The sequence below is a fragment of the Gavia stellata genome, chromosome 2 (genome assembly GCF_030936135.1).
Source record: "Gavia stellata isolate bGavSte3 chromosome 2, bGavSte3.hap2, whole genome shotgun sequence".
In the NCBI taxonomy this organism is placed as follows: Eukaryota; Metazoa; Chordata; class Aves; order Gaviiformes; family Gaviidae; genus Gavia; species Gavia stellata.
The window spans coordinates 111,784,279-111,811,091 of record NC_082595.1 but is presented as its reverse complement, the minus strand read 5'-3'; the positions used below and the strand labels follow the sequence as shown (position 1 = coordinate 111,811,091).

The window sequence follows — 26,813 nt, the reverse complement described above, 5'->3', positions numbered from 1 at the left end:
TTGAAACCACAAGCCCAGTCCAGCATCCAAGACCTGAAAGACCCCACTCACACTCCCCACCATGTCAGAGATTTCCTTCTTGACCTTCACCGCTCTCTTTTCCCCCCTTCCCTACAGTCTCATGGAGCAGCTGGGTAGATGAATGGATATTTTTAATATACGTGACAGGGCACGCGCTTGTTTTTCCTTTACAGCAGCATGTTGTGAATTAAATGATGTTTAGACAACACGGATGATGAAAAGTGCATCGCCAGCAGCAGGCATCAATATCACAATCCATAATGGACTAACCAGTCGTCGTCTTTTCCCCCATATCCTTTCCATCAAATCCTAACCCCGGAGCCCTGAGAAGCAGAATATCCTCCTAAACCCAGGCTCACAGAGAGAATTAAACGCAGCAAATTCAACTCCTGCAGCAGGCTGCACGTCCCAACTCTTCCAAATAGTGTAATTTCTCGACCAAGTAGAATTTCTTTAAAGCTCAAGTTTGCAAAACAAAGAGAACTGAAGCGAATGGAAGACATCCACGATACGGTAGAAATACACCTCCCCAACTCCACCTCCTCCTGCAGGGAGGTCATTTTGGAGGCAGAGGGAGAAGAAAGGCACAGAAGCAGCTGTGGGCATCCAAAAAACAGATGTTAAGAGGAGATGAAATGGGAGCAGTGAAGTTCTTGCATTGCTCGTTGGGTACGTGAAGGGGTTGGAGGACAGAGAGGTGGGAATGAAGGACACGTGGTGGGAGCAGGGTGCTTTTCAGCTGTTTTCTGGAGCATCTGAACTTGCACCTGGAATCTGCTCCCACTTTAATGTGTATTTTATTTCTCCTCCACGTCTAGAAAATGCACGGTGCTGGAGAGCTGGAGAAGCTGGGGCCATCCAGTCTTGCTCAGAGAAGGCTCAGACCTCCATGACCTATTTCTGTACCCAAAAGGGCAAGAAAACCCATGGTGCGAGGGATGGAGACACGGGGTGGCCGAGTATTTCTGAACAGCTGCTTCTTCTCCAAACCTCTGGCTCCCGGCAGAAACAAGGTTCCAAAACCAGAGCCAACCAAAACGCAAACCAAAAGACACCATCTCATCTCTGCCTTTCATCCCTCGCCCAGACAGCTCGTAGGATGCCCCATGTGTGAAATCAACTTGGCGAGGAGGTCAGAGATGCTTCCACGTGGTACCCACCCAGCAAACCTTCTTCCCTGGCTGGACCTTCACGTGAAGCGGAGGCACTTCTCCTCCCAAGCCACTTGGGCAACGAAATACTTGCACAAATTAAATAATCCCACGATTTTATTTCAAGCTTCAGATCATTTGAATTTTCTGTGGAGCCCAGGTTCCTGGAGGCAGCTATTTCCATAAGGATCTCCGGCTTTCTGTCATCACTCCTCTTTTTTTCTTCTTTTCGAGAAAAGGATTCTACCCTGCTTGCAAAAACAAGCTGAAATGTAGACTCGGAAACCAAAAAGCAAATGAAAAAGAAGGTAAAACTTCATTTTTCATGGAATCACAGAACGGTTTGGGTTGGAAGGGACCTTCAAAGATCATCTAGTCCAACCAGGGACACCTTCCACTAGATCAGGTTGCTCAAAGCCCCTTCCAACCTGACCTTGAAGACTTCCAGTGATGGGGCATCCATGACCTCTCTTTGGACTCCTCTTCCACACGTGCGGGCGGCGGAGGGAGCTGAGGGCTCCCAGATGCCGGCAGTGCTGCCTGCTCCCCAGCACCCTGGTCAAGGGCAGAATTAAGACAATGTGACCTGAAGGAAAGTTACCTCTTCACCTAGCTGAAGTTCACCTCATGCCTTGAAGCACAAGGATGAAAAGCCCTTCCAAAACATTGCTTATTCTTTTCCTTTCTTTTTTTTTTTAACTTCTGTAATTCCTATTAGCTCTTTCCCAAGCCCTAACCAAGTATTTTTTGTTCTCACCCCACAAACAAGTGGCTCCGAGCAAACCCGGGGCGTTTCCATAGGATAAATCCAGAAAGAAAATAATTCCTTCAAGGCTGAAGGCGAGCTGCAGAGCATGCCCCACAATTAATATTGCTCCTAATTGACATGTCAATTCTTAAAATAATCACACATGAAAACAAAAATCTAGCAAGTGCTAGATTTTATTTGAAATGGCAGTCCCCCCTCCCCACGCCGCACCAAAGCAGCCTATAACAGAAAACACGTGGAAACGCAACTCTGTCCTTAGCTGCTGAGCAGTGAAGGGTTGTTCACTCCTTACAAAATGCATTTTAAGACTCCGCAAACCCTCTCCAGCCTCTTTTATTAACTCTTTGGAAGCACTTGGTATGGTCCAATGTATAATCCTGACGCTCTCCAGCTGCCTGGGGAGGGATACTTGGAACTGAAAAGCCATGAGGGAGCTTAAAAAATGCTCAGCTGCTTCCAACAGTGCAGGAGAGGGGCTTATAAACACATCCAGGCTCGAGTCATCCACGCTCTGTGTGCTTGTTTGCGAGCAGAGCACAATTAGCTAGCACAGCCTTGTTTAATTAATAGGGCTTTCTGCTCTCTCCGAAGGATGGAGTACCTGGAACTATCACTGATGGTCAGCAAAGAGCCAGCCTGCGTCCCTGGCTGGCAAGTGAATCCGGCACGTGGATGTCTGGGAGACCAGGCATGCCCCGGCTTTTTGCCTAATTTTGGCTACAACCGCGCTCCCTGACACGCTCCCAGCTCTGTGAAAGCAGGTTGGGGTGGCTCTGTCCAAAAGCCCGTGCATCTCCCGGAAGGATGCTGTGCCTTCCGCTGGAGCATCGTGGTGGGTACCTGGCTCTACGGCAGGTTCACCGCCCACCTGCAAGCTCCCATGTGCCTCCCAAAATAAGCACGTCTTGCCTTGGGTCTTCCTCATCCAGAGGCGCGTTAATCTAGATGATGGATCTCAAATGGGAGATGACGGGGGAGGCCGTACCGTCCAGCGAGCCGATGACACCAGGAAAGTACATTATAGAAAGAGATAAGGAGTTCGATTTCCACTCGCCTACGGGCTAACCGACCGCGACTCCCAAGCCAACTGAGCGCTTAACCTTATTAAGAGACTTATTGTGTATTTGTCATTCAAGGCTCTCCGAGCGCTCTGTTATTCGTCCCGTATCTCCAAACACCGGCAGCCTTATTTGCTGCAGTCAGTAAGCAGGCGATCAGCCCTGCTCTTCATGTCAGCCGCTCTCTTCTCTTTGCTTAAAAAGGATTAAGCAGCCTTATCCATGTTACCATCTCCCCTGGCTTTCAAAAATAAGAAATCTCTTCTATTCATAGCTGCATGTAATGAATATTTATACACCCAAATCTCTATTGCAGAGATCTGTCACTGGATTATTCAATTTAATAATACTTTTAGGATAACTAAAAGGCCCGTATAATTGCTAATCTCAGCTAACAAGAGGGCAAGGGATTGAAAATTCCCTGGGACACGAGCCCTGAATGTGCCCAGAGATGCAGAATTAAGAACCTTTTCTCATGGCAACATGCACGTGGTCTTCTCCTCGCTCAAGCTCACCACCTGCAGCGATGTGCTGCCTTGCTTTCTCATTTTTATACATCTCGTTAAAGTTTCTCCCTTCCCTTCCCACCACTGCCTTGAAGATCTGAGCTGCCAAAACGTGAAGCATCTGGACAAAAGGGGACAGCACCGGCGCTGGAGGAGGTGGCACCAGTGCTGGAGGAGGTGGCACCAGCACTGGAGAAGGTGGCACCAGTGCTGGAGAAGGTGGCACCACCGCAGAAGGTTGCGGCAGCCGCAGGACCTCTCCCCACACTTCTCCCAGCCCCACCGCCTTGCTGCGGAGGAGGCACGCCAGCAGGTTTGGGGAAAGCTGCCCCCAAAACATGACTTGTCGAGAGGACCTTACCAGCACGGACGCAGATGGGTCAACTCACCTGGCCCTGTGTCTCCAGCTTGACCTCCTCCGTGGCAGGAGGTTTGGCGAGCGGCACCGGGGCCGTGTTACAGGGCTCCATCTGCTCCGTCTTCTCCACCTTCACCTTCACATCATCCAGGCTCAGCGCCGGGGCTGCAGCAAGCTCCTTCTCATCCTTGTCCAGCAGATAGCGTAGGAGCTGGTGATCCTTGACATCTTTTTTCTTCAGCGCGTCCGGCTCCAGTTTGATGTCGGGGGTGCCCGGCAGCTGGCTCTGAGCTGTGGGGGTGGTGGCGGGGTTCGGGGCGTTCTCCTTCTTCTCATGCTCCATGGCCAGGGTGGTAATATCGGAAGGGCTGCCCTCCTGAAGGAGTCTATGCAAAATCTTGTGCCGCTCGGTCAGCGAGCTATGGGAGGAAGGGCAGGTGCTGCTGGGAGGGTTGCTGGAGGCCAAGGTGCCAGCGGTGCCCGCGCAGGCTAACGAATCTTTGCAGCTCGTGTCCGCATCGGCATGTCGAAGCTGCTGCTCTGCCGTGGTGGCCAGGAGCTGGACCAGCTTATGGCTGGTGGCTTGGGAGCACTTGCTGTCCCCCTCCGAGAGCCTGTCGCCGGCGTGCAGGATGCCTGAGTCCAGCGGTTTGCTGTCCCCTGAACCGCTGTCCGACTGGATCATCTCGCTCAGGATGGAGGCGATCTCTTTGCTGTCCTTGGACTCCGCTTTCATGGGTTGCATGGCGAGGCGGCCGGGCGAGCTCTGGGAGCTGAGCTGTCTCAGCACGGGGGGTGGCGTGGAGTAGCCCACCGGCGTGCTGGGACCTTCGGTCAGCCCCTGCATAGAGTTTATGGGGGCGCTGGGAAAGGGTCTGGTGCCACCGGTGCCACCGCCGCTCCCGCTGCCGCTGTTGGCCATGCCCACGGGGGAGTGCATGGTGGGCATGGTGGGCGAGAAGGGATTGCCGGGCACTCTGGGTCTGGGCACCAGCCCTGGGCTGACCCGGTGCCTTGGAGACATGAACTGTGGTGGGGTAATCCCTGGACTATTCATGGGGGAGCTATTGAGGTTCAAAGTGTGGTTACTGTTCTGGGGACCGGCTTGTCCCTGGCTTAAGGCAACGTTGGCTCCTATCTGGTTCCCAGGTGAACATCCAAAGCTGGTTTGGCTGGTGCTGGAGTTGCTGTTGTGGAGGCCGGCGCCTGGCTGCTGGTTCACGTTGGCGGCCAACATGCTGCCGTTGGAGGGAGGGATGGAGGGTGGCAGGGCCATGCCTTGCCCCGGGGAGATGCTGGGGTTCAGTGAGGGGCTGACCCGGGGAAGGGACATTGCGGAGTTAGTGTTCTCCTGTGGTGAGAGCATGCCGTGATCCCTACGGGAGATGAAAAGGAGAGGAAAAGTCACAAGAGGCTTTACCCAAACCTTTAGCGTCGCTCAGGTAGCTCCTGCCGCCCATCCATGCTGTAGAGCTCTGAAGCCTGGAGAGCAGCAGCTTGCAAGCCCTGGTGGTCCCAGCCTTCCCGTCTCCACCAGCGCTTCTGGATCCACTTCAGTAGCATGGATAGAGTGCAGCAGCTTTAGCCTCTCTCCAGAAACGTGACGCTGCTCGGGATTGCGGCTGCTCACTGGCTGAACCCTGAAGGCATCACTTTTTCTGGTACTTATGTCCCCACATGGCTGGAGAAGGACCATGCTCCAACAGCATTCCCCTCCGCCCCAGCGCCCTCGCGTTTCTCCAGCACAGCCCAGGTCCACAGCCTCACCTCTCCCTGTCCTGCCAGTTCATCAGAACCTCTCCCTCCCCATCTATTTTAAGTTCTCCAGGGCAAGGCAGAAATGTGAAGCAATGTCTACAAATCTCCACCTGAACTCCCGGGGCCACCTCTTTGTAAAAGAAGAATTATCAAGAGCAACAGAGCTGCCGTTTTCAGCCTCAGATTCCCCACAGGGATCAATCTCCAAACCAGCACCACAGACCACCACTGGATCCTCCTCCACTGTAGGAAACGGGCACTTTGATTCCTGGATGGCCCACCCAGGCGCTGGCACAGCTCGGTAGCGATAGGGTGGGGACGTACCTGTCGATGACATGGATGCCCATGATGAAGGGCTGCATCTCCGGGCTGGAGGGGTAGCAGAGCTTACACTTGGTGTGGGCACTAAGCACTGTTCCGTCACTCAAGGTGAATCGATAGGAGGGGCTGAAGGCCGTGCCACGTGTCATCACTGAAGGAGACAACCAGAAACACAAGAACCCCCCTTAGAAACTCAAGCCAGAACCCACAACACCCTACAAGCAGCAGGAGGAGGATGGAAGGAGCAGAGGAGAGGGAGAACCTGCCTGGGACAACCACCTTCCCAGCAAACAAAACCACATGCTGCATGCTGGCTAACCCCACAGACCCAGAAAATAAGAGGGTTATGAATAACCACGATGGCACAGAAATCCTCCCAGCTGCTTCTCCAGCTCCAAACCCATCTGCTGCAGTGGGTAAATCTAAATCCATCCAGCACTGTCCTTGAGAGCTCAGAGCTTCCAAAGGGGCCATCACTCAATCACCAGTGTACCACGTACAAGCTCATAAAGCCCAGCCAGGCTGGGAAGGTGCAGCAGGACGCTGCCGCTCCAGCCCTGGCAGAGTTACAACTCTCCGGAGGTTCAGTGACCTCCTGCTCCTATGTCCTGCCTTCCCCACAGCCCTGTCATGAGCATCCTCACCGACAGAGAAAAGATGCTCATCAAAGAGCCAACACAGCAAAGATGCTCATGAAAGAGCTTCCGCTTCTTCTGCTTAGACACTGGGGATGGCGTTTGCAGATGGCACAGGAAAAAAAATAATCATATTTAGCTCATATTTGTCTCAATTCTGTATTTCCTGAAAGGTGAGAGGGAGCCTCCTGGCTGGAGGAGCTCCTCCAGCATTACTCAGCCCCCTCCCCTCTCCCTTCAGCACTCTGTTATTGCAGCATTTATTTTTCCAGAAAGCATTTATCCAGAAAGGACGACCGTGCTCTGGCTTCTCCTTGCAGCTCCCGCTGCTCGGCAGGAGAGCGTGCCGGCGAGGAAGAGGAGCCTGTTACCTTCTTGAAAGAGCTGTTTGGCGTAAGATGGCTCTCTGCCCTGAGGCTGGAAGAAAGCGTAGATGCATTTCCGCACCAAATCCTCCCAGCCTGTCCTGCCGGCAGCTCTCAGGGAACTGGTGTCAATGGAGATGATTTTACCTGGGTGGAAAGAGAGAAGCCATGTTACTCAAGAACAGCACGAGAAGGCCCTCGGCACAAATAGGTCCAAAAATGTGGAAAATGAAGCCACGTCCTATTTGGCGTCAGGCAGCAGTGGCAGGAGCACACAAGATGTCCTCCAGAAGGAGGTGGAGGTTCAAGGAGTTTGCTCTGGTGCATGCACCGACCTCTACGCACACCTTGGCCAGCTGAAGCAGACACAAAACCCAACAAGAAGCACCTTTGTGTGAAGGGACCCTTGCCTCTCCAGGGCTGGCGTCCCCACATTCACACCTGCACCCAGTGGGATACCCTGCCAGCCACCCTGCCCACATCAGGGGGTCTTCCAAGCAGGACCTCCTGCCTGCTTTCTCCCTCGACATGAAACACCAGGCAGCTTTGCCAGCTGTTTTACAGCCATGGGCAGGGAGCAGCGTGCGGAGAAAACATTCTTTAAGGATTTTCAGGCTGCAGGGAAGTCCAGGGTGATGATTAACTACCAGAAAGAAGGTCACCAGAATGGCTAGAAAGTAATATTTGGCCAAGAGCAAACCCGAATCCGAAAGGTGAAGACTGTTTCATTTCCATCAACCAGCAACCTCAACAAGCCCCCGAAATCCAAGGGAGCAGAGAGGGGCTGCGTGCAGGGCATGGGTCTGGTGTATTGGATCAGTTGAGGTGTAAACTCAGTTGAGGTGCCCTCCAACTGAGGTGTCAATCACATCTCTCCTCGCAGGCAGCGTTGCCATTTGCAAAGGAGAGGACCACGCTCATGCTATGGGGTCCTGCACTGCACCGCTGGCCTCTGACCCCCCGGGACACAACTCCTCCAGAGCCAGGACACCCCGTCATCGCTGGGACGTTACCTGTGGTGTCTTGCTTGGTCACGAAGGATTCGGAAGGGGTGACAGCTGCTGGTCGAGGTAATCGTCTCGCGATGCATATCAGACACGACTGGAAATCTGCCAAAGCAGGAGAAGGGACCGGGAACGTGAAACTCAGACATTACAACCACCACTTGCACTTAAAAATTTAATTAAAATACCACTGCTGGGCTTGATTGCTCCTGCCCTGGAAGCGTTTACCCCGAGCAATCCTCCAGCCCTTCAAAGCAAGTAGGCTCTTTCTAAACTCTATAAAGTTTGCTGGAAAAGAGGTTTCCAGTGCTTGGAGAAATTAATTGTAAAGGCTTTTCAGATCTGGCAATATCGTACAATAAAAGTCAGCACTAAAAGCCAGCAACTGTCGGCTTCAGGCAAAGTATTTGGTCATAAAATACCGTAATTTATTCCTTCCAGTCATGATCTCCTGTGTTAACCGCAATGGATTAATCCAGCTAATGCGCTGGAAAATAATAGCTGGGACACCAAAAGGAGAGTTAGGGCACTTGCAGGAAAGCAATGGCCCCCACGGCACTGAGAGAACCCTGCCCGTCCCGCGTCCCCAGGCAGAGATCTGCCTGCAGGCAGCTGATTCAGCCCAAAAACGTCTGGGCAGCACCGTCCGGCAGCGGTGAAGGCACAAGGTGGGGCGTCGGGCACCCATGTCACTCGCTGGGAAGGTGCTGCAGCCAGAGGGCTTTGGTGGGTAATAAAATATTGCTCCTTCCTTAAGGAATACCAACTGCGAGCTGCCCCAGAGGCAGCTCTGGAGGGCCAGGGAAGCCAGGATGGCTGGAGGGCATCTGCTCGGGGGGAAGGGGGAGCGAGAAGCCAGCAGTGAACTTCAGGGATCTCCCCCAGGCTCTCCCTCATGCCGGGCATCGTCTGTGCCAGGCCAGGAATAACCAGCCCCCCGAGACAGCCCTGCAGGGTGGTGGCTGGTCCTCCTCCTGCCTGCACCGCCATCCCCATCCCGCTCCTCCTGCCTGCCCTGACCACCCTGCTCCTCCTCCTGCCTGCACCGCCATCCCCATCCCACTCCTCCTGCCTGCCCTGACCACCCTGCTCCTCCTCCTGCCTGCACTGCCATCCCCATCCCACTCCTCCTGCCTGCCCTGACCACCCTGCTCCTCCTCCTGCCTGCACTGCCATCCCCATCCCACTCCTCCTGCCTGCCCTGACCACCCTGCTCCTCCTCCTGCCTGCACTGCCATCCCCATCCCACTCCTCCTGCCTGCCCTGACCACCCTGCTCCTCCTCCTGCCTGCACTGCCATCCCCATCCCACTCCTCCTGCCTGCCCTGACCACCCTGCTCCTCCTCCTGCCTGCACTGCCATCCCCATCCCACTCCTCCTGCCTGCCCTGACCACCCTGGTCCTCCTCCTGCCTGCACCGCCATCCCCATCCCACTCCTCCTGCCTGCCCTGACCACCCTGCTCCTCCTGCCTGCACCACCATCCCCATCCCACTCCTCCTGCCTGCCCTGACCACCCTGCTCCTCCTGCCTGCACTGCCATCCCCATCCCGCTCCTCCTGCCTGCCCTGACCACCCTGGTCCTCCTCCTGCCTGCACCGCCATCCCCACCTTGTCTTCCTCCTGCCTGCCCTGCCCTCCTCACCCCAAACTCAGGGGCAGAAGCAGAGGATGCTCTCCCCTACCTTCTCCTTCCTCCTTGAAGGACTTGGGCTGGGAGACGGTGAAGCACTGCATCACCTCGTAGCGCTGACGGGCCTCCTGGTTCTCCGTGCCCGGCTCGTCGGGTGGCCGGATCAGCATCCTGCAGCTGAAGGTGTGGCTGTTACGCCTGGTTGCTTCTTGAGGCCAAGGAACTCCATTTACTGGGGGATGGAGAAAGGAGGAGAAGAGGGGTTGTTAGGAGCTGCACTGTGCACACAGCCCCCCCGACTTCCTGAGGACCCCTTGGATAAGGGGACAGAAGGAAAAGCGCTGGCATGGGGGAAGAAACCAGCTTGCTGCCCATGTCAGGGGCGAGCCGAGAGCAGAGCTGGGGGCAGAGCCCTCCCCGCCAGCCCCCGGGGCTTCTTCAGACCTACTGAAGACCCCGTGCCCAGACTCACGCTGCCAGCCAGGCCATGAGAGCACCTAGAACCCCAACTGAGATCAGTGCGTCATCACGAGAGTCATCGCGCTGACGTTAATGAATTGCTCCTTACATCACTGGTAGGTCCTATCATCTACATCTTACAGGCAGGGAAACTGAGGCATAGGGTCTCTGAGCCACTTCCAGAGCTTGGGAGGGCTCCTGCCTCTTGCTGTTGAACTTGAAATCCTCCCAAAGCAACGCTTCCGGGACTTCTCCAGCAAGTCCAGCTGAGCATCTCCATAGAAATAAATTTTTTCTTTGCTTTCTGCCCATTTCTGGGGTAAGTCAAGTCAGCAGCGAGATCTTCTGGTACTGCAGCAGCAAAAACCTTCTTTGATTTTTTCTATAACCTGGCTTTTTTCCAAAAACCTCTGGGCAGCAGTTGAAAGATTTTGCTAAACCTCTACAACCTCTTTGTGGATATCCGTATTCAACCCAAGTGATTTTGCCACCAGCAGATTATCAAGTTTTCATGCAACCTAATCTACAAGAAGAGCTGAGTGCCTTGTAACATCCAAGGAAAAACAAAATACCCAGCCTTAAACTGGGGAACCACAGGGAAAAGATGATGCCTGAACCTCTATAGGCTCAATCGGATGAGTGCCCATAGGTTTAGGTGGTTTACGACATCATTTATTTACCCAGAAGGAAGACGAGTGTGAATTTCAAAAAACCCCCTATTTTTAAGTCAAGCTACTTGGAAAAGGCTCGTCTTCTCTTGTGTTTCTTGAAAGGTGTGAGTGGATGAGGGATCAGTGATGTCTCACCCCCGTCAGTCACCTGGAGGATGCTCGTCTCCAGTCAATGAATAAAACCTTCTGCTTCGGTTGCTTCCAACACCCCGCAAGTGCCTTCACCATGCGATGCTTCCTCTCACCCTCGCAACTGTTCATTTTCCCAGTGTAGGGGACCATTGCGAGCCCACCGCTTGCACCGTGACCTCTTCTCACACCCCAAGGTGCAGCACATCCCCATGCTAGATACTTGGGCTCTGAAACCAGCTGGGGACAACCCCCCTCCAGCTGGGAGGACATCCTAAATGACCTGGGATAAGTCAACGGGCTCAGTCCCCCCAAATCCACAGCTCAAAATCTTCCTCCTCATTTCCCTAAAGCTCCTACGTGTGCCCTTCGCTTCAGGGAGACGAGTCGGTTCTTCCCACCCATGAGCCAAAGTCGAACGCAAAAGTTTTCTTAGTAGAGAAAGACAAAGGGAAGATGACTTGAATATTGTCATCCACCAGCTATTTATTCCAGAATCTGATATTCATTTTTCACTGGTAGGATGTATTTCACGAGGCAAAGGTTTATGGATCATTACCTGGCTTGGGTATATTGAATTTCACAGTAAACAACATAAAAAATAATAATATATATAAATTATATATATAAAAAACAATGTAAGGCCAGCTTCACAGAAAATGCAACAGCATTTTTGACAGCGCTCCCCAAGCACCAGCAGATTAAAAAAACCCACCTCAAGGGTTTTCTTACCTAGAGACTTCGGCAACAAGTTCTTGACGAACTCGGCGTGATCCCCCACGTGCAGGATGCTGTAGACACTGGTGTTCATGAGCTCCTCCTGGTTATAACCCAGGTAGCTGGTCACATTCTCAGAGACAAAGACGATCCTCCCTTCGCGGTTCACAACGAAGAAGAAGCCGTCCAATGCCTGTAATGGGAATAAAGCTGGGCAGCATGCAGGCAGCAGGTCCTGGAGCAGGTGAGGATGCTCCACGACCACGGGCAACCTTCCTCTGCGTCTTGCACCTTGGCTTCATCCCCACTCTATATTATAGCAGGAATCAAATAACAGCACATTTGCTGAAACACACAGAATCACAGCATGGTTTGGGCTGGAAGAGACCTTTCCAGGCCATCTAGTCCAACCCCCTGCCATGAGCAGGGACATCTCCAACCAGACCAGGTTGCTCAGAGCCCCGTCCAGCCTGACCTGGAATGTTTCCAGGGATGGGGCAGCTACCACCTCTCTGGGCAACCCAGTCCAGTGCCTCACCACCTTCAGCGTAAACAATTTCTTCCTTAGATCTAGTCTGCATCTCCCCTCTTTTAGTTTCAAACCATTCCCCCTTGTCCTATCACTACAGGCCCTACTAAAAAGTCTGTCCCCATCTTTCTTATCGGCCCCCTTGAAGTACTGAAAGGCTGCAGGAAGGTCTCCCCGGAGCCTTCTCTTCTCCAGGCTGAGCAACCCCATCTCTCCCAGCCTGTCCTCACAGCAGAGCTGTTCCAGCCCTCTGACCATCTCCGTGGCCTCCTCTGGACCCGCTCCAACAGGTCCATGTCTTCCCTGTGCTGGGGACCCCAGAGCTGGACACAGTGCTCCAGGGGGGTCTCACCAGAGCGGCGTCGAGGGGCAGAATCCCCTCCCTCGACCTGCTGGCCACGCTGCTGGGGATGCAGCCCAGGATGCGGTTGGCTTTCCGGGCTGTGAGTGCTCATTGCTGGCTCATGTCCAACTTTTCATCCACCAGTACCCCCAAGTCCCTCTCTGCAGGGCTGCTCTCCATCCCTTCATCCCCCAGCCTGGATTGATACCGGGGGTTGCCCCGACCCAGGTGCAGGACCTTGCGCTTGTTGAACCTCATGAGGTTCACACAGGTCCACTTCTCGAGCTCGTCCAGGTCCCTCTGGACGACATGCCATCCCTCAGGCGTGTCAACCACACCACTCAGCTTCCTGTTATCTGCTAATTTGCTGCGAGTGCACTCAATCCCACTGTCTACGTCATTGATGAAGACATTGAACAGTGCTGGTCCCAATACAGACCCCTGAGGGACACCACTCATCACTGATCTCCACGTGGAAATTGAGCCATTGACCACTACTCTCTGGATGCGACCATCCAGCCAATTCTTTATCCACTGAACAGTCCGTCCATCAAATCCACATCTCTGGTCTGCAACCTCCTCTGCTAAGGATGTCCCTGCCACTAAGAACGGTGCCAGAGGAGGAGAAACAATCCTCTTCTAAGGGCCAGAGCAGTCAGGAAGGCTCTAATTTGGCAAGCAGCTGAAATTAAGCATATGCCCGATGTGCTTAATTACAGCCCAAGAACAACAGAGCCTTCGCATCTTGCAGAAAAACAGGTTTTTTTCATGCATTTAGAACACAAGTGGCAAATTCAGCCCTGCAGTCGAACGCAGGAGGACGAGCGTGACCCAGACCAATCATACAAGACGGGGAGATCTTCTGCTTATTTTAACGAGGACACCATCAAGGTTTTTAATTCACTCCGTGGTACGGGCGGGCAACGCTTTCTAGTGCTACAAAAAGCTCAGAGTTGCAGAGCTCAGTGCTTGTGTGAGGAGCCCTTGAGAAGGCTGATCGCTCATTTACGCTCTTCCAAGCGTGCATCACCTAAAATGTTTCATCCAGGCAGGATTTGGTTTTCCTGAAGCCTAATTCCTACCTTTCCTGCTCATCAACAGCAAGCTCTGGTGGACCGTGATCCTGCAGCTAGATCTGGCCATATCCCGGAGTGGGAGATGGTGCAGGGACAGGAGAAGCTCGTGATGCCCAAAAATTGGTACCTGCGGCATCACCATCTCCTCCCCGTCCTCCCGCTTGCCCGTGCCAGCAACGAGTTCCTCTGATGAAAAGCATCCAGGCTTTATTTAATGCAGTTTCTAAAAATCGGGTTTTGCCGTAGAGCAACATTAAGTGCAAGAAGCAGGAAGCATTTAAAAAAGAGGAAAAGAAAAAAAAAGAAAGAAATCTTTTGTCAAAATGGTTCTGGCAGATCGGCTGCAATTTTCCTTATTCCCAGCTGTTGCCAAGACAACCAGCCTTTGCACTTAGGACGCCCAAAAAAAAGACCCAGGCTGGATGGTAAACCCACCTGGACCCTTCTCCCCAGGTGAAGCTGGTTTTGGGGGGCCGGGGGAGCAGGGAAGGGGCAGGAGAGCCCCGAGGCGGCAGCCAGTGGGGACCCAGCTTGTGTGCCTCCCCAGTACCCCCCATTCCCCCAGCAGCAACACTGGCCATTTATCCATGGTTTAAATATTAAATGACCTTATCAGTACAATTGTTTATGGAAGTCAAGCCCAAACAACAAGTCAAGAGGCAAAAAATCTTCCCAAAAATAAATGAGATGCTTTTTAATAGCCCTTTTTATCTCTTCCTTTCCGGGTTTGAAAACCCCGCCTGAGCCCAGGGCACCCAGAAGAAGCTGGAAGTCATTTCGGGAATGTTTTTTAGGCATGGGAGGCTGCGGATTGCTTGGGGACCAGCGAAACCACTAATTGCTTCTCATGGTCAATCCCCACGGAAAATAAACTGAGCATGGTAAGGGCTTGGCATCCTCAAAGTGCTTCATGCAGCCACGGATGGGCACGGATCAGGGTCAGCATCTCAAGCACACGGGTTTCATGCGCGAGGAGGGCAATTAGGAAATTATTCCTCAGCCTGTATAGATAATAACCGTAATCTAAACATGGATTTTAAATCAAATAATACAGGGTAAGTTGTTTACAAAGCGGCATCGACTGAGCGGTAACGCACCTCTGCGTTCCTTCCTGCAGAAAGGATGCATCGATACCCGACCCAAGCACGGAGGGTGATTTTTAGTCATGAACTAGCTCATTTAATTAATTTCCTCTTTTTATGATGACCTCAGGTTTTCCAGGGCTACTTCTATTACCGATGTGCAGCCAGCCCTGCTTTGCCCCGAGGCTCTCTGCTCCCCAAGGGGCTCGTGCCTCCAGGGCTCCCAGCCGCAGCGAGCCGCCTATTCCCACGTGTGGACACGGACATGGACACAGACATGGACACGAGGGGATCGACTGCGGCTGAATGATGTGCTGGTGAGCCGGCTGGCCCCATGTTCATCATCTAAGTGATGTAAAGACACGTTCTGAAGACGGCGCTGCAAAATACGTGGATTTACCGCAGATGTACAGACGCTGTTCTCTCTCATGGTTTTCTTTGCTCTGCCACTGCTCTCGTAGGATGCCTTCTCCCAATATAACCCAAATGCTAAGGTTTTGTTGAGGATCGGGCTCCTTCTGCATCGCTTAATATTCCCATGCCTGTTTCTAGCACCCAACGCACTCCTCAAAACCCACGTGCCATTGCCAGCCTAATTTCTAAGCCCCTTCTGCATTTTTGCCTCTGTTAGACTGAGCACCTCTTTAGCCAACTGCCAACTCCCCATTAACTCCATCCACGTGCTTCCAGCACCCATTTTCCATCCTTTCTGCAAATCAGACCCTTCCTTCGACACCCTTCCCATCCCTTTTGCGTTAACTCCTCCATCTGCAGAGTCACCTCTTGCAAAGTTTTATTACTTTTGACACCTTCACTCCAGGGCTCAGTGGTACAGGGAGGGATTAAGCAAGTCCTGAAAAGCATGTATCGCAGCGCAGGAGAGCTCCCCACGGCCTCCGAGCATCTTTTGGAGATACAGAAGAGGCCAAAAACGTGGCTGGGGAATCTCTCCCCAGGAATCCTGAAACCCAGGCTGGCTTTCTGTCTCAAAAACGATGCCACATTTCACCTCCCAGCTATTGGGCTCCCAACAGAAACCACAGCGTAAATCGTCGGTCTGTGTCATGTCAGCAGTCATGCTCTTACAGTTCATTAAATGAATCAGATGACACTGTTGCTTCCTTTTGGTCTTTGAATGTGTAATTTTATCAGGCGGTTTCAATGCAAGAAGGCGGAGGCGGGATGGCCAGCCGCAGGGAGGAACCCCCCCAGCCCTGACCCCAACCACCCCTGTGAAATTACCAGCTGAACGATTTAGGATTTGAAGTTTATCTCTGGGGCCTGTGATATAATATAATAACACTCATATAATAACCTCCTCCATACAAGATGGTCCTGTCAGGTCCAACTCTGACCTTCCTCCTGAGATAGGATGATTTCTGACGTACCGATACCAAGAGAAATGCGGAGCGCCCTCCTCATCCTTCCTGTTTTTCAGAGGACGGGAGGATTCGAATCTGCTGAAAACCACCCACCACGTTACCTAACTCACCTCCAAATGAGGCCGGGGGCTCAGTTTAATCTCCACTTAGAAGCAACTCAATATTTTAATGCTGATATTAAGAAACTATCCAGAACAGCTTCGACTTAACCGAGTCCAAGCTCCATCAAGCTTGGTTAAGACTCACTTTCCAAACCATTTGCTGAAGCGAAGGACTAAGATCAGTCTACCTGCAACTTAGGCCAGGGACACAGTTGGGCTTAGAGCATCCCGACTACGTCCCCGTTGCCTTCCTCCTCTGGATTTCACTTTCTTGGTGCGCTGCTGTGCTTTGGGCAGTAGCGGGAGCCTGGCAGCATCAGCAACAACATTTCAGCACCTACCTCCAGAAGAAGAGGTCCCAGAGACTCCTTCTCGATCACCCCTTGGCTGCTGGATGAGATGTCGGACTTCTGGACTTCATCATCAGCTGCTTTCTCTGTAGCAAAGGAAAAGGGACGTTTCAGCCAAAAGAACCATCATTTTACTGCTGAATTATTACCAATAATAAACAAAACATTGACCGCTTGTCATACAGGCAATGCAGGACGTGCACCAAAAGACTCCAGCATTTTCATTTCATCCCTCAGTCCCATGAAGATATAATGTAATTTCTAATTATTTATTAATTACTATAAAATAAAGGCACTAATTAGATCACAATCTACTGCTAGCAGGAAGGAAAAACCCGTCTTAAGCAGAAGCCTGCAGAAAGAGACATCCAAAATCAACATTTTGAAAAGGAAACGCTATATCCAGTTTAGCGCAAGTTACACTATTAGATCTGGAACTTTTCAGACAACACTTTAAGAAATAACTGCTGAGAGGAATTCACAGAGAGTGGGCTGTGCCAAAGGAAACCTGCTGGAGGAGAAAAAGCAGCTCCGACCACCGATGTGCAGGGAGCATCCTGGACGCCGGTCAGCCGGGAGCCAGCGGGGCCAGGGATGAGAGGAGAGCATCCGAAGCAGAGCGGGCGATGCTGCTGGAGGAGCCCAGCCCCAGCCCTGCCAGAAGCTCTCAGGCTGTATTGCTGAATAATCCCTTTGGGAAAAAAAAGGACCCAAAAAAACCCAGAGAGAAGGCCCTGTTATTTATCTCGCACTCCCCCGAAAGGTGCCAGCCACGTCGCACAGCTACTCCGAGGAATTCAGGATAAATCCAGCAGCGAAAGGCGGGTGGTGGCAAGTGGGATGTGATGAAGCCAGCGATCACAGGCAAGTAAGCCACAATGCCGCTGGTGTTTCAGGGCTGTTTTGTTTTGCTCCTCCGTATCCGTGACTGTTTTCCCCTGGGAAAGCTGGGAGAGTCCCTTAGCCTCCCCGGATGAGATAAGGGAAGAGCAGCATCCCCATCTCCACAGGATGCAGTGAGAATAAATCCTCGTGGCTGGGAGCGACTCGGGAGGCGGAGGGGAGTGCAAGCCCCAGCCCGGCACGTCTGGGGCTATCGATGTATTAGCAAAAAGGAGATTAATCACTGTTTAATCACACGGTTTGGGCAGAATAAGAGCAGAAAGAGGCATGTGGGAGCTAACTCTTGACGAAGAGGATACCTGCTTCGTTGACTGGGCATCACTTAGTGAGGGGAAAGCAGGGACGTCTCAGATTGCAGACGCTTCTTGCCTCAGCGATGCTTTGCTCTGAGATGTGAAAAGGCCAGCTCCTGGGGCCAGCCGGAGGGGCAGGGCATTACCCACAACACGCCGGTGCCCGTTGGCACTGGCAAAGGAAATTATCAGTCGCGCAGGATGCGAAACAGCACGGGAGTCCTGAAGCATCCTCGGTCCAAGCTCACACGGATGGCTTCGATGCAGGTTTTGATTGAAAATGAAAAAGAATCTCTGTGACGAGCTGAAAAATGACTTGAAACTTGGTCCTCTATTAATGTTACTCCGTTTACAAGGTTTTCCCAGGTACCGGAACCACAAATTCAACCTAGCAGCTGAAAATTAAGCTGTGTTCTTTCTGTATAACTGCTAATTGTTAGTATAAAGAAAGATGCTGGGGTCGGGATGCGGTTGGTGATTCGTGGACCATGTGCACGGCGCAGGGGGATGCAGCCCCATCCTCGCAGGCTGCGCTTCCCTGCATGGCAGGAGTAACAGTCCTGGGGTTTGCCGGGAAACCAAGGGGATCCTCAGAAAAATCCCAAGGCCCAAACAAGTGTGCGGTCCTGGGAGCCGGAGGAAGAAAATTGCCCAAACTGGTTTGAAGAGGGGTGGCAGCAAGTTGTGAGCTTTATGGCACAGCAGGACAAGGGGAAAGGCTCCTCAACCCACGGTCCCTCGTGCAGGACCTGGAAACCCTCACGTGCATCAATAAATACATGTTAATCAGTCCAATATATATGTGCACCAACACACCAGGCTGATGCGAGCTCTGCCCAGCCTTTGTCAGTCCGTTCCCAGAGGGCAAGAGATGTTGTCTTGGGACAAATATCCATTGAGCGCAGCGGTGTGCATGCTGAAGGTGCAAGCCAAGAGGTTTCTAGGACTGCTGGAGGTTTACTGCCTGTCCCTCTCGATGCCCTCAATGCTGGCCTTCGTTTCTGATCATCCCAGCACCAAGGGAGCCGGTCCCCCAACTCGTCCGTAAGCAAAAGCTAAATTGCATTTGCTGTTTTGCAGCACGTTGGATGCAAGGTTTATTACTCAGCATCAAATCGTGCTTGCAAAACGTACAGATGCGTCACTTGAAGCTCTTCACCTCTGCGTCCTCCCAGGACTTTTTCTGTCTTCAAATTCCCTTTGGGTGTTTCTTCTTCCTGACTTTGCCCTTCATCCCGTGCACCGCTCCTAAAGCAGCTCCGAGAGGAGCAAGCTTGGAAGAGCATTTGCTCAATGCTTGCTCTTGCAGGGGTGGCTGCCAGCTTCTGCCACCGATTTATTGGGTAATCCCTGCCTCTGCTTTCCCTCTCACCCAGCGGCTCGTTTCTCTTTAGAAAAGGAATCAACCAAAAAAGGTCGCGTCTTCATCTCTGCTGGCACAGCCCCGAGAACAGGCAACGCGCGCCCCGTCTTGAGTATGCATGCACAGGTTTTGGATGCTCAAGCAACGGTCTGACTTCAACTCTAAAATACCTGACCCCTAGATCCTGCTACGGACCCCCTTGGGCAGCTCACCTCATCCCCACGGGCCTCAGTTTCCCCTGTTTCAAGCAGAAACCGGAGTTCATCCCACCCGAACCATCTCCGAGCAGCGATGCCTGCCTCCCACCCAGCACTGCTGCATGGCTAAATCATGAAGGAGCAGCACCCTCTCAAGGAACACACCCAAATCCCTTCCAGGGATGGAAGAGCTTCCCATGCACCCAAACCCACGGGAGCTGGCAGGTACTCACAGCATAAGAAATGGCTTTTTTTCTTCTACTCTTAATAAATTGATGCACTTAGAGGCAATGCACTGGCTTTCAGCTCTAATCCTTTAATTGGGCTGTGGGATCCTCCTCCTGCTTTAGCAAAAGAGTTTCATCCGCCAGCTCCGAGCCCGTTATTCGGGAGGATTAGCCGGCCGAACGATGCACTGTCGCTGTCTCCCTCGTCCACGAGTCCTTCTCCTTCCCACCTTTGCAGCATGGGGATCTGGGAGCAGATGGATCCCTTAAAGCTCCTGCTCACCTTCTCCGGGGCGGCACATCCCAGCGATACAAAACTCCTTCAAAGCATCAGCGCATCCCGGCTAAGCACTTCAGTTAATGTGCTTAAATGCAGCTCTTTAGCTTTTCCATCCCGAGCAGCCGAGGAATACATTACAAGCAAACCACTGGTTTGCACCTTAACCCACTAATCTCAATCTTCGTTTTTTTTCCAGCATTAATTGCAGCGGTGGCTCTGCTGTGCCAGCAACAGGCTGATGCTCTCAGGGAGCATCGGTCACGGGCCAGGCATCCCCTGCGCTCAACACAACCAAACACAGAGCAAATTCCTGGTTCCCCAAGCTCATAATCTCATTATAAAGCTGGACAGACACATCCACATGAAAATAAACCAACGGGAGCAACACGAGCCTCAGCGCTGCTGCCATTTGAGGCTGTCGGGATCCAGCTGCAGGGGCTTTGGCAGCCTCGGGCATCATAAATCCCCATCGCACAATAAAAGCCCGGCACGCCGACGGCCCCGATTGGAACCTAATTGCTGCAAACGTGATTAAAACAAGTGGTTTTTTCTTGCAGCACAGAAAGGAGCTATTTTAAATGCATTCCTCAAATTACGCCCCGATTTTCTGACATCCAGGGAGATGTCTGGGTGCCTCTGGAGTCTATAGGAGCCGCGGGGCCCTCGGCACTCCAGTAATATCAGGTCAGTGGACTTGAACCATGAGATAAGTGTGTTATAACCAGGTCACCCAATACCATTGATACTGCAGTGGGTGCAGGACCCAATGCCCACTGCAATACCTGGGAACACCACGGTCACTTTGAGAACGATCTTGTCCGATGCCAATCCCACGCAGCCAAGCTTGGCACGGGGAGAGGTGACATTTCCAGCTCAGCCCTGCTATTTCACAGCAACATGAGCCTCCTGGCTAGAAGCCGCTGATTCTTTGCAGGATTAGAAGGAGGGATGGAGAAGACGCAAGGCTGGCGAGGGATGGAGGATGCTGCTAAAGCAAACCAGGACTGGAAGAGGAATGATACGCTCGGATGCCCCGATGCTGGAAGCGATGGCCAGCAGCACAAGGCAATGGGAACAGATTTTGCATCACCAAGAGCTGCTCTCCCCGTCCCCCAGCCCGGTGGCACCCAGCCGCGGCCGCGGCTGCCGGCCAGGCTGCTCCCGGCGTGCAGCTCCTCCTGCGCTCGGCATGGTGGAAGGAAGGCATGGAGCAATGCTGGGGCAGGGAAAAGGGGGTGGGGGGTGAGCAAAGGAAAAAGCAACACCCCTGGCAAGGTGAGGGCTGCCGGCGGGGTGGCAAGCTGCTGAAACAGTGGGGTGCAGCCCAGGCCGGGGGAACGGCAGCAAGTTGAGGCGTGGGGATGGGCAGCCGACCCATTCGGAGCATTTCCCCCTCTGCTTTTAGAAGACATCAATGCAGAAAGTCTTTTTTTTTGTTAATAAAAGCCCAAAGCCAAGAGCACACCCGGGAAAGGCAAATGGCTCATCTGGGGTGTTATTTCTGCTCTCCCAAAAGAGACAGTGCAATATGTACCCCCCTAAAAACTGGCTCAGACCCTCTGCCTCTAAACCACATTGCACGGAGCAAAGCTAAAGGACGTGGCTTTGGGAAGCGGGTGCCACCCCCCCACCCACACAGGTGTAGGCTCACTGGTGGTTTCCCCTTTCTTTGCCTCTTTTCCCTCTTTGCGTTATTATTTTTTATTTCCCCAGCCTCCCTAGTTCGCCTTAGTTGCCTCCATCCCTTTGGCAGGTCTTCTGCTCTTTCTCTACCACCATTTTTGGTGGCACGGGGCACAGCAAAACCATCCCCAGGATCCTGTACTCACAGAATCACAGAATCATTAAGGATGAAAAAGACCTGTAAGATCAAGTCCAACCATCAACCCAACCCCACCATGCTCATTAAACCATGTCCCACAATGCCACATCCACACGTTCCTTGAACACCTCCAGGGATGGTGACTCCACTACCTCCCTGGGCAGCCTCTTCCAGTGCTTCACCACTCTCGCAGTAAAGAAATTTTTCCTAATATCCAGTCTGAACCTCCCCTGGAGCAACTTGAGGCCATTTCCTCTTGTCCTGTCGCTTGTCACTTGGGAGAAGAGACCAACACCCACCTCCCCACAACCCCCTTTCAGGTAGTTGTAGAGAGCGACGAGGTCTCCCCTCAGCCTCCTCTTCTCCAGACTGAACAACCCCAGCTCCCTCAGCCGCTCCTCATCAGACTTGTGCTCCAGACCCCTCACCAGCTTCATTGCCCTCCCTCCACTTCCAGACGTCTGTACCTGAAAACCTGTACCTGGAGAAAATCAGGCATCCAAGGTAGGGAAAAGCCAAGTCTTGGAGAGGAGCTGTGACCTCCTCCAGCAGTCACAGCTGGAGACCTTCCCTGGAGCAATGCTGAGGCCATGCAGGGTGAGAGCCACAGCCACACAATGGGAAAAGTCCCCCAAAAGACCTTAACTTACTGCTTTTTACCCAAAACACAACAAAGCCCCATGGCCAGGAGAGCACCTGCACTCCAAGGGGCTGGAGAAGAAAGGATGTGCCACCAGCGTGGCGGCAGGACCACAGGGAAGGGGGGGTGGTGGCTTAGGGGACACCTCCCAGAGCCCCTCCAAAGCAGAAGACGGGAGGGGAAGGAAAATGGGGGTGAAAGGGGTGGAGGAGGAGGGTGGAAGATGGCCAGCGCTGATGTCCACCTGCAGTGTCTTGGGAAGTCAGCCCCAGCCCCACAGGCTCCGTCACATGGAGCTCCATCCATAGCACCCAGGACAAGCACTCCTGTCTCTCCATCCCTTAAATCTGCACTTTTAAATGAAAATAATATAAGCTGTCTCATTCTGCTCCTCTTTTAAAATTTTGCAGCTGAAATGCTTTTTTTTCCCCCCCAGAAAGGGGAAAGGAATATCTGAAAAATAATATATTGCATGTGGGTCTTCTAAACCAGGACATAAAAAATTCAAAATAGGGTTTTGTTGAGAAATGTCATGAACACAGAAAATCAGAACAATTGTTTCCACTTGCCCAGCACAAAACTTTGTAATATATTGCATTTTGCCTTGAGTTGCGAGAAGCTCGCTGCCGCTCCCCAAGGAAGCCCCCATAGAGAGGCCCCCATGGTTGCGGCCATGATGGCCGGGACCCAAACACTGCCCCGCGCTCTCCAAGGGCTCTTTTTCAACCCAAGATTTCTGTGGGCAATGTTCATTTTTCATTTCTTATGACAGAAGCTCAAAAAATCTTTGGCTCTTGACTTTTCTATTAAAAATACAACAGCTTGAAGGCAAAAAGTCCAACCAAGGAGGACTTGAAGCCTTTCCCAGAGCGTGTTGGGTACCCCAGTGGGTACCAAGGATGACGGAGCAGAGCATGATGGAGAAGTTGATGTGATGCCTGGAAAACACGATGGAGCACCAGGCACAACGGCTCCCCATCCCTCTCCCATATGGCACGGCTCTGCAGCCTCCCTGAGGGCCGTGCCGGCTGAACCCCCTAGATCTCAGCCAGAATCTGCTTTATTTGCTTTTTAAAAGATGAGGGAGGCAAAAAAATCCACATCTGTAATTTCCCAAATGAGGAGCTTTGATTTTTAGTTAATTAAAATCAGATGGAACAGACTCGGTGCATCCATGGATCGAGAGCGTGACAGAAAGCTGTGCCATTAATTAGTGCCTACTACGAGGTTCATCAGTCCAGTAAACCCAACAGAAAAAAAAGCTGCTATAAAAATAAACTCCTTGGCAGAAGGCGTGCGCCAAATGCACTGTCCAGCGGGGCAGGAAAAAATTGGTTTAAAAAAGACTCAAGAGGAGAAAAAGACAACAGCATTGATACAGGAAAGCAACAGGTAAGTAGAAATGGGAATGCTTTTGTGGTTTTTAAATGGTACCTAAAGAGGAAGACATGTCTAGGGCTATCTGTCAGGTTAGGGACATGTTGGGGGAAAGCCTCTGAGCATCACCAGCTGCTGGTGGTGGTGGTGGCCTGGCCCGAGGTCCTGAGCTCACCTTCAGCCTCCTCTCGAGTCCCAGCAAGCCCAAGCACTCTCATCCCCATCCCTAGGGATCAACAAGTAGAGGAAGATCCAACCTCAACTGGGGGATGAAGCCAACTTCCAAGGAAGACCATCCGACGTAGCCTACAGGGCACACGCTTGGACCACAGCAACGATGGCTTCTTTGGAGGTACTCTAAACCAAAATTCAAGCTGTGGAAGCTGAGATTTGCCCCACACCCACCTATTTAACATCAGCATATTCACACGGAGGCAGATGCAGAAAACCCAGCCCAGAGTCCTCCCTTCTTCACTTCCACAAATACCAGATTCCTCTAAAACACTGTATGAAAATCAGCAGCTCTTCGGTTGTATAACTTTTTATTCTAGTAGGAGGAAGGAAATTATCTGATCTATGAATTTAAAAAACTGTGGAAAAATACAATCTGTGAGATTCAGAGCTTGAAAATACCAGTGCAAGAAATAGAAGAGCAGATCTTGGCTTTCAGAAATCAGCACAGCTCCCTCAGAGCCCTGCGCTCGTCTGCTTTACACCATCCATCACCATGGTCTAGCGGTGACAAGCCCCAGGGTGCTCCCCAACTGTGTGCTGCAATGCCAGGCTGGAGTGCCGAGACACCAGGGTGAGAGCCATCTCACGGAGCATGGGACATCTGTAATGGCGATGTTTCCACCTGAGCTACTTGCCTCATGCTTCCCTTACAGCCGGAGCAGAGAAAAAGGCATTTTTAGAGGAGATTTGCCTGCTCCATTTTAAATTCTTATTCTAAGGTAGAGTCTCATTTTTGGATTTTTTTGGGGGTGTTGTTATCTCCTAGCCTTCCTCCACAGCCAGCAGTCCACCAGGTTTTACTGTCTTTCTTTTTCTTGCTTTTCCAGTGAGAGCTGAAATCCTGACTTCACCTAACGCCAACATTGGCCCTGGGAAAAATAACCCATGCACCTCCAGAGCTGGCAACACATCGCTGGCTTCAGCCCCGACTATTTCTGTGCCATCCTGGAGAACATCCTCACCAACACAGCCCCAAGTGGTTCTTCAGATGCATCGTGAACCCTTACTCCTCCATCAACGTACATGTCAAGGCACGTGTCAGGAGGACGCATCTCACCAGGCATACAGCCAAGGGAGGAAACTAAGCCCTTGAGGTGTACAAAACGGGCTCTAGTGCCCATGTGGATCGTGAGAATTGAGGACTCAAGCTGGTGGCCACTCAGGTTGCATCACTAGAGCAGATCGGTGGAGGGCAGTACAGCGGGACATTCTGCCGCTCTCCCATGTCTCACTTGAGCTTCCTCCTTCATGACCTGGCTGGAAAAGCAGTCAAAAACCAGCAGTCATGCATTGCTGCTGTACCAGGAACGACGACGGCCCCGTCTAATGCTCTTGCAGCTATTTGCCACCCTGCCTGCAGCCTGCGAGCCTGTCCTTACCGACCCACAGTGGCACTGGGAAGACTCACTAAAGCCCACGGGCTAATCCCAGCAGTTAAGCACCTCTCCAACCACCATATAAAACATCAAATCCTAAAAGGAGTAAACCATGTAGACTTATTCATTCACCAGCATAGATTTGCAGGTGGGACACTGGATTTATATCAAGGTCAATGATTTCAAGGCAGCTTTTAAACCGTATGAGCAAAGGACACAACAGATGAGCATCTATATTAACACAGCAGCTCGACTTATCCTTCCACTTGCCCGAAAAACCCTTCAACACTGATATTTTGAAACCAGGAGAACACCCCACGATGCTTCAGTGCAAGTTGCCATACAGAGCTGATGGCAGTTCCCATCAGCAGGAGGGCTCCAGCCACCTTCACCACATCTACAACCAATCCCGGGAAATGGACACTCCTGGTGGGCAACAACCCAACTCTGTACCAGGTCTTCAGCCTGGTGACCCCAAGCTCAAGCAACATTAACCTTCCACAGGGCTATGGGCTGATCCCCACTTTTGGCTGCTCCTCCAACCGGTATTTCCCCTCTTTTCCCATGTAGAGGATAAGGATTTTGAGGGCAGGAATTTTGCTGGGTTTTTTAAAAACTTTTTTCTTATTTTTTAAACACGTATCTACCCAGCAACAGGCACAACCAAGTTCCTCAGGACTCTACAATGCAAAGAAAGAAACAGTCTTGTTTTAACCCATTTGACCCTTACTATAAATTGCAAAGAACATAGTCCAGCGTTGCCCTCATCTTAACCAACCGCTACGCGCTCAACTGAATGGCAACCTGTGACATCCTTCCAAGTGGGGACATCAGGGAAGGTGGACAAGACACGTGCTTCCCTTTAACGAGCCTAAGACACTACTCCCCATTAACACTCCCATTTTCCAGCTGAAGAGACCTGATGCACGACGACACGCACTTCTGCAGCTCTTTTGGGAGTGGATTAAGAAGTTCATGGACATCTTCTGAGCTGAGATGCTGTTACATGCCACATGAATGCTCGCGACCCAAAAGCCACCAGGCTTAGCTTCAACCAACACTGCTTTCACACACCATGGGGGGTTCACCAACTGGTGGTCCTCTCTTGAAGGACTCCAGATGGACCTGCAAGAGCACATCTGTTCACGCCCCAAGGCAAAGAGCATCGTGCACCATCAGTGACAACAGCACCAGGAGTACAGATTAAGATCCAAGACACCGGTCCCTGCTCCGACCAGTAAACACCACTTTCTTTGGCAAAGTTTACATAAAAAACTCTCTTTTTCTGCTTCTGATAAAATCCTTGTGTAATGGCAAAGAGCGCAGAGCAAAGCGCGCTGCTGCTAAAACAGAAGGAAAAGGGTATTTCTTTCTGTCTTCACACCTTTTAGAGTTAAACATTAATGGTGTCGAGAAGTCTTAAGTAAAAAAGGCTGTTTGTCTGAACAATGTCAGGAAAAATTATACGGTGCTGAGTGAATGCAAAATTAATGAGCGCTGAATGCTGACAGGAGAGAACAGGCATAAGGAGCCGAGACTTTTTTATAGTCGATGCTGAGATCAAGCAGGTAGAACATCTCCATCTTGCTGGGGGAAGGAATAAAGGGAGAAAAAAACTTTTATCTCAAATCTGAAGAATTTAATTCGTTCAAAAACTGTGTCAACTCGGCACGGCCAAATCTGC

At 51.9% G+C, this 26,813-nt stretch overlaps 1 protein-coding gene across 1 annotated transcript in view; it reads right to left on the bottom strand.

Annotated features, from left to right (window-relative positions):
* Nucleotides 1-26,813, bottom strand: part of NCOA1 (nuclear receptor coactivator 1) — a 131,943-nt gene that overhangs the window by 21,763 nt on the left and 83,367 nt on the right. The window contains exons 4-11 of the mRNA XM_059828029.1: nucleotides 26,222-26,233; nucleotides 16,409-16,494; nucleotides 11,570-11,747; nucleotides 9,631-9,810; nucleotides 7,956-8,051; nucleotides 6,949-7,089; nucleotides 5,946-6,093; nucleotides 3,895-5,239 (exon numbers count right to left, since the gene is read on the bottom strand). Of these exons, the coding sequence (XP_059684012.1) occupies nucleotides 3,895-5,239; nucleotides 5,946-6,093; nucleotides 6,949-7,089; nucleotides 7,956-8,051; nucleotides 9,631-9,810; nucleotides 11,570-11,747; nucleotides 16,409-16,494; nucleotides 26,222-26,233 (2,186 nt within the window). The remainder of the gene's footprint in view (nucleotides 1-3,894; nucleotides 5,240-5,945; nucleotides 6,094-6,948; nucleotides 7,090-7,955; nucleotides 8,052-9,630; nucleotides 9,811-11,569; nucleotides 11,748-16,408; nucleotides 16,495-26,221; nucleotides 26,234-26,813) is intronic.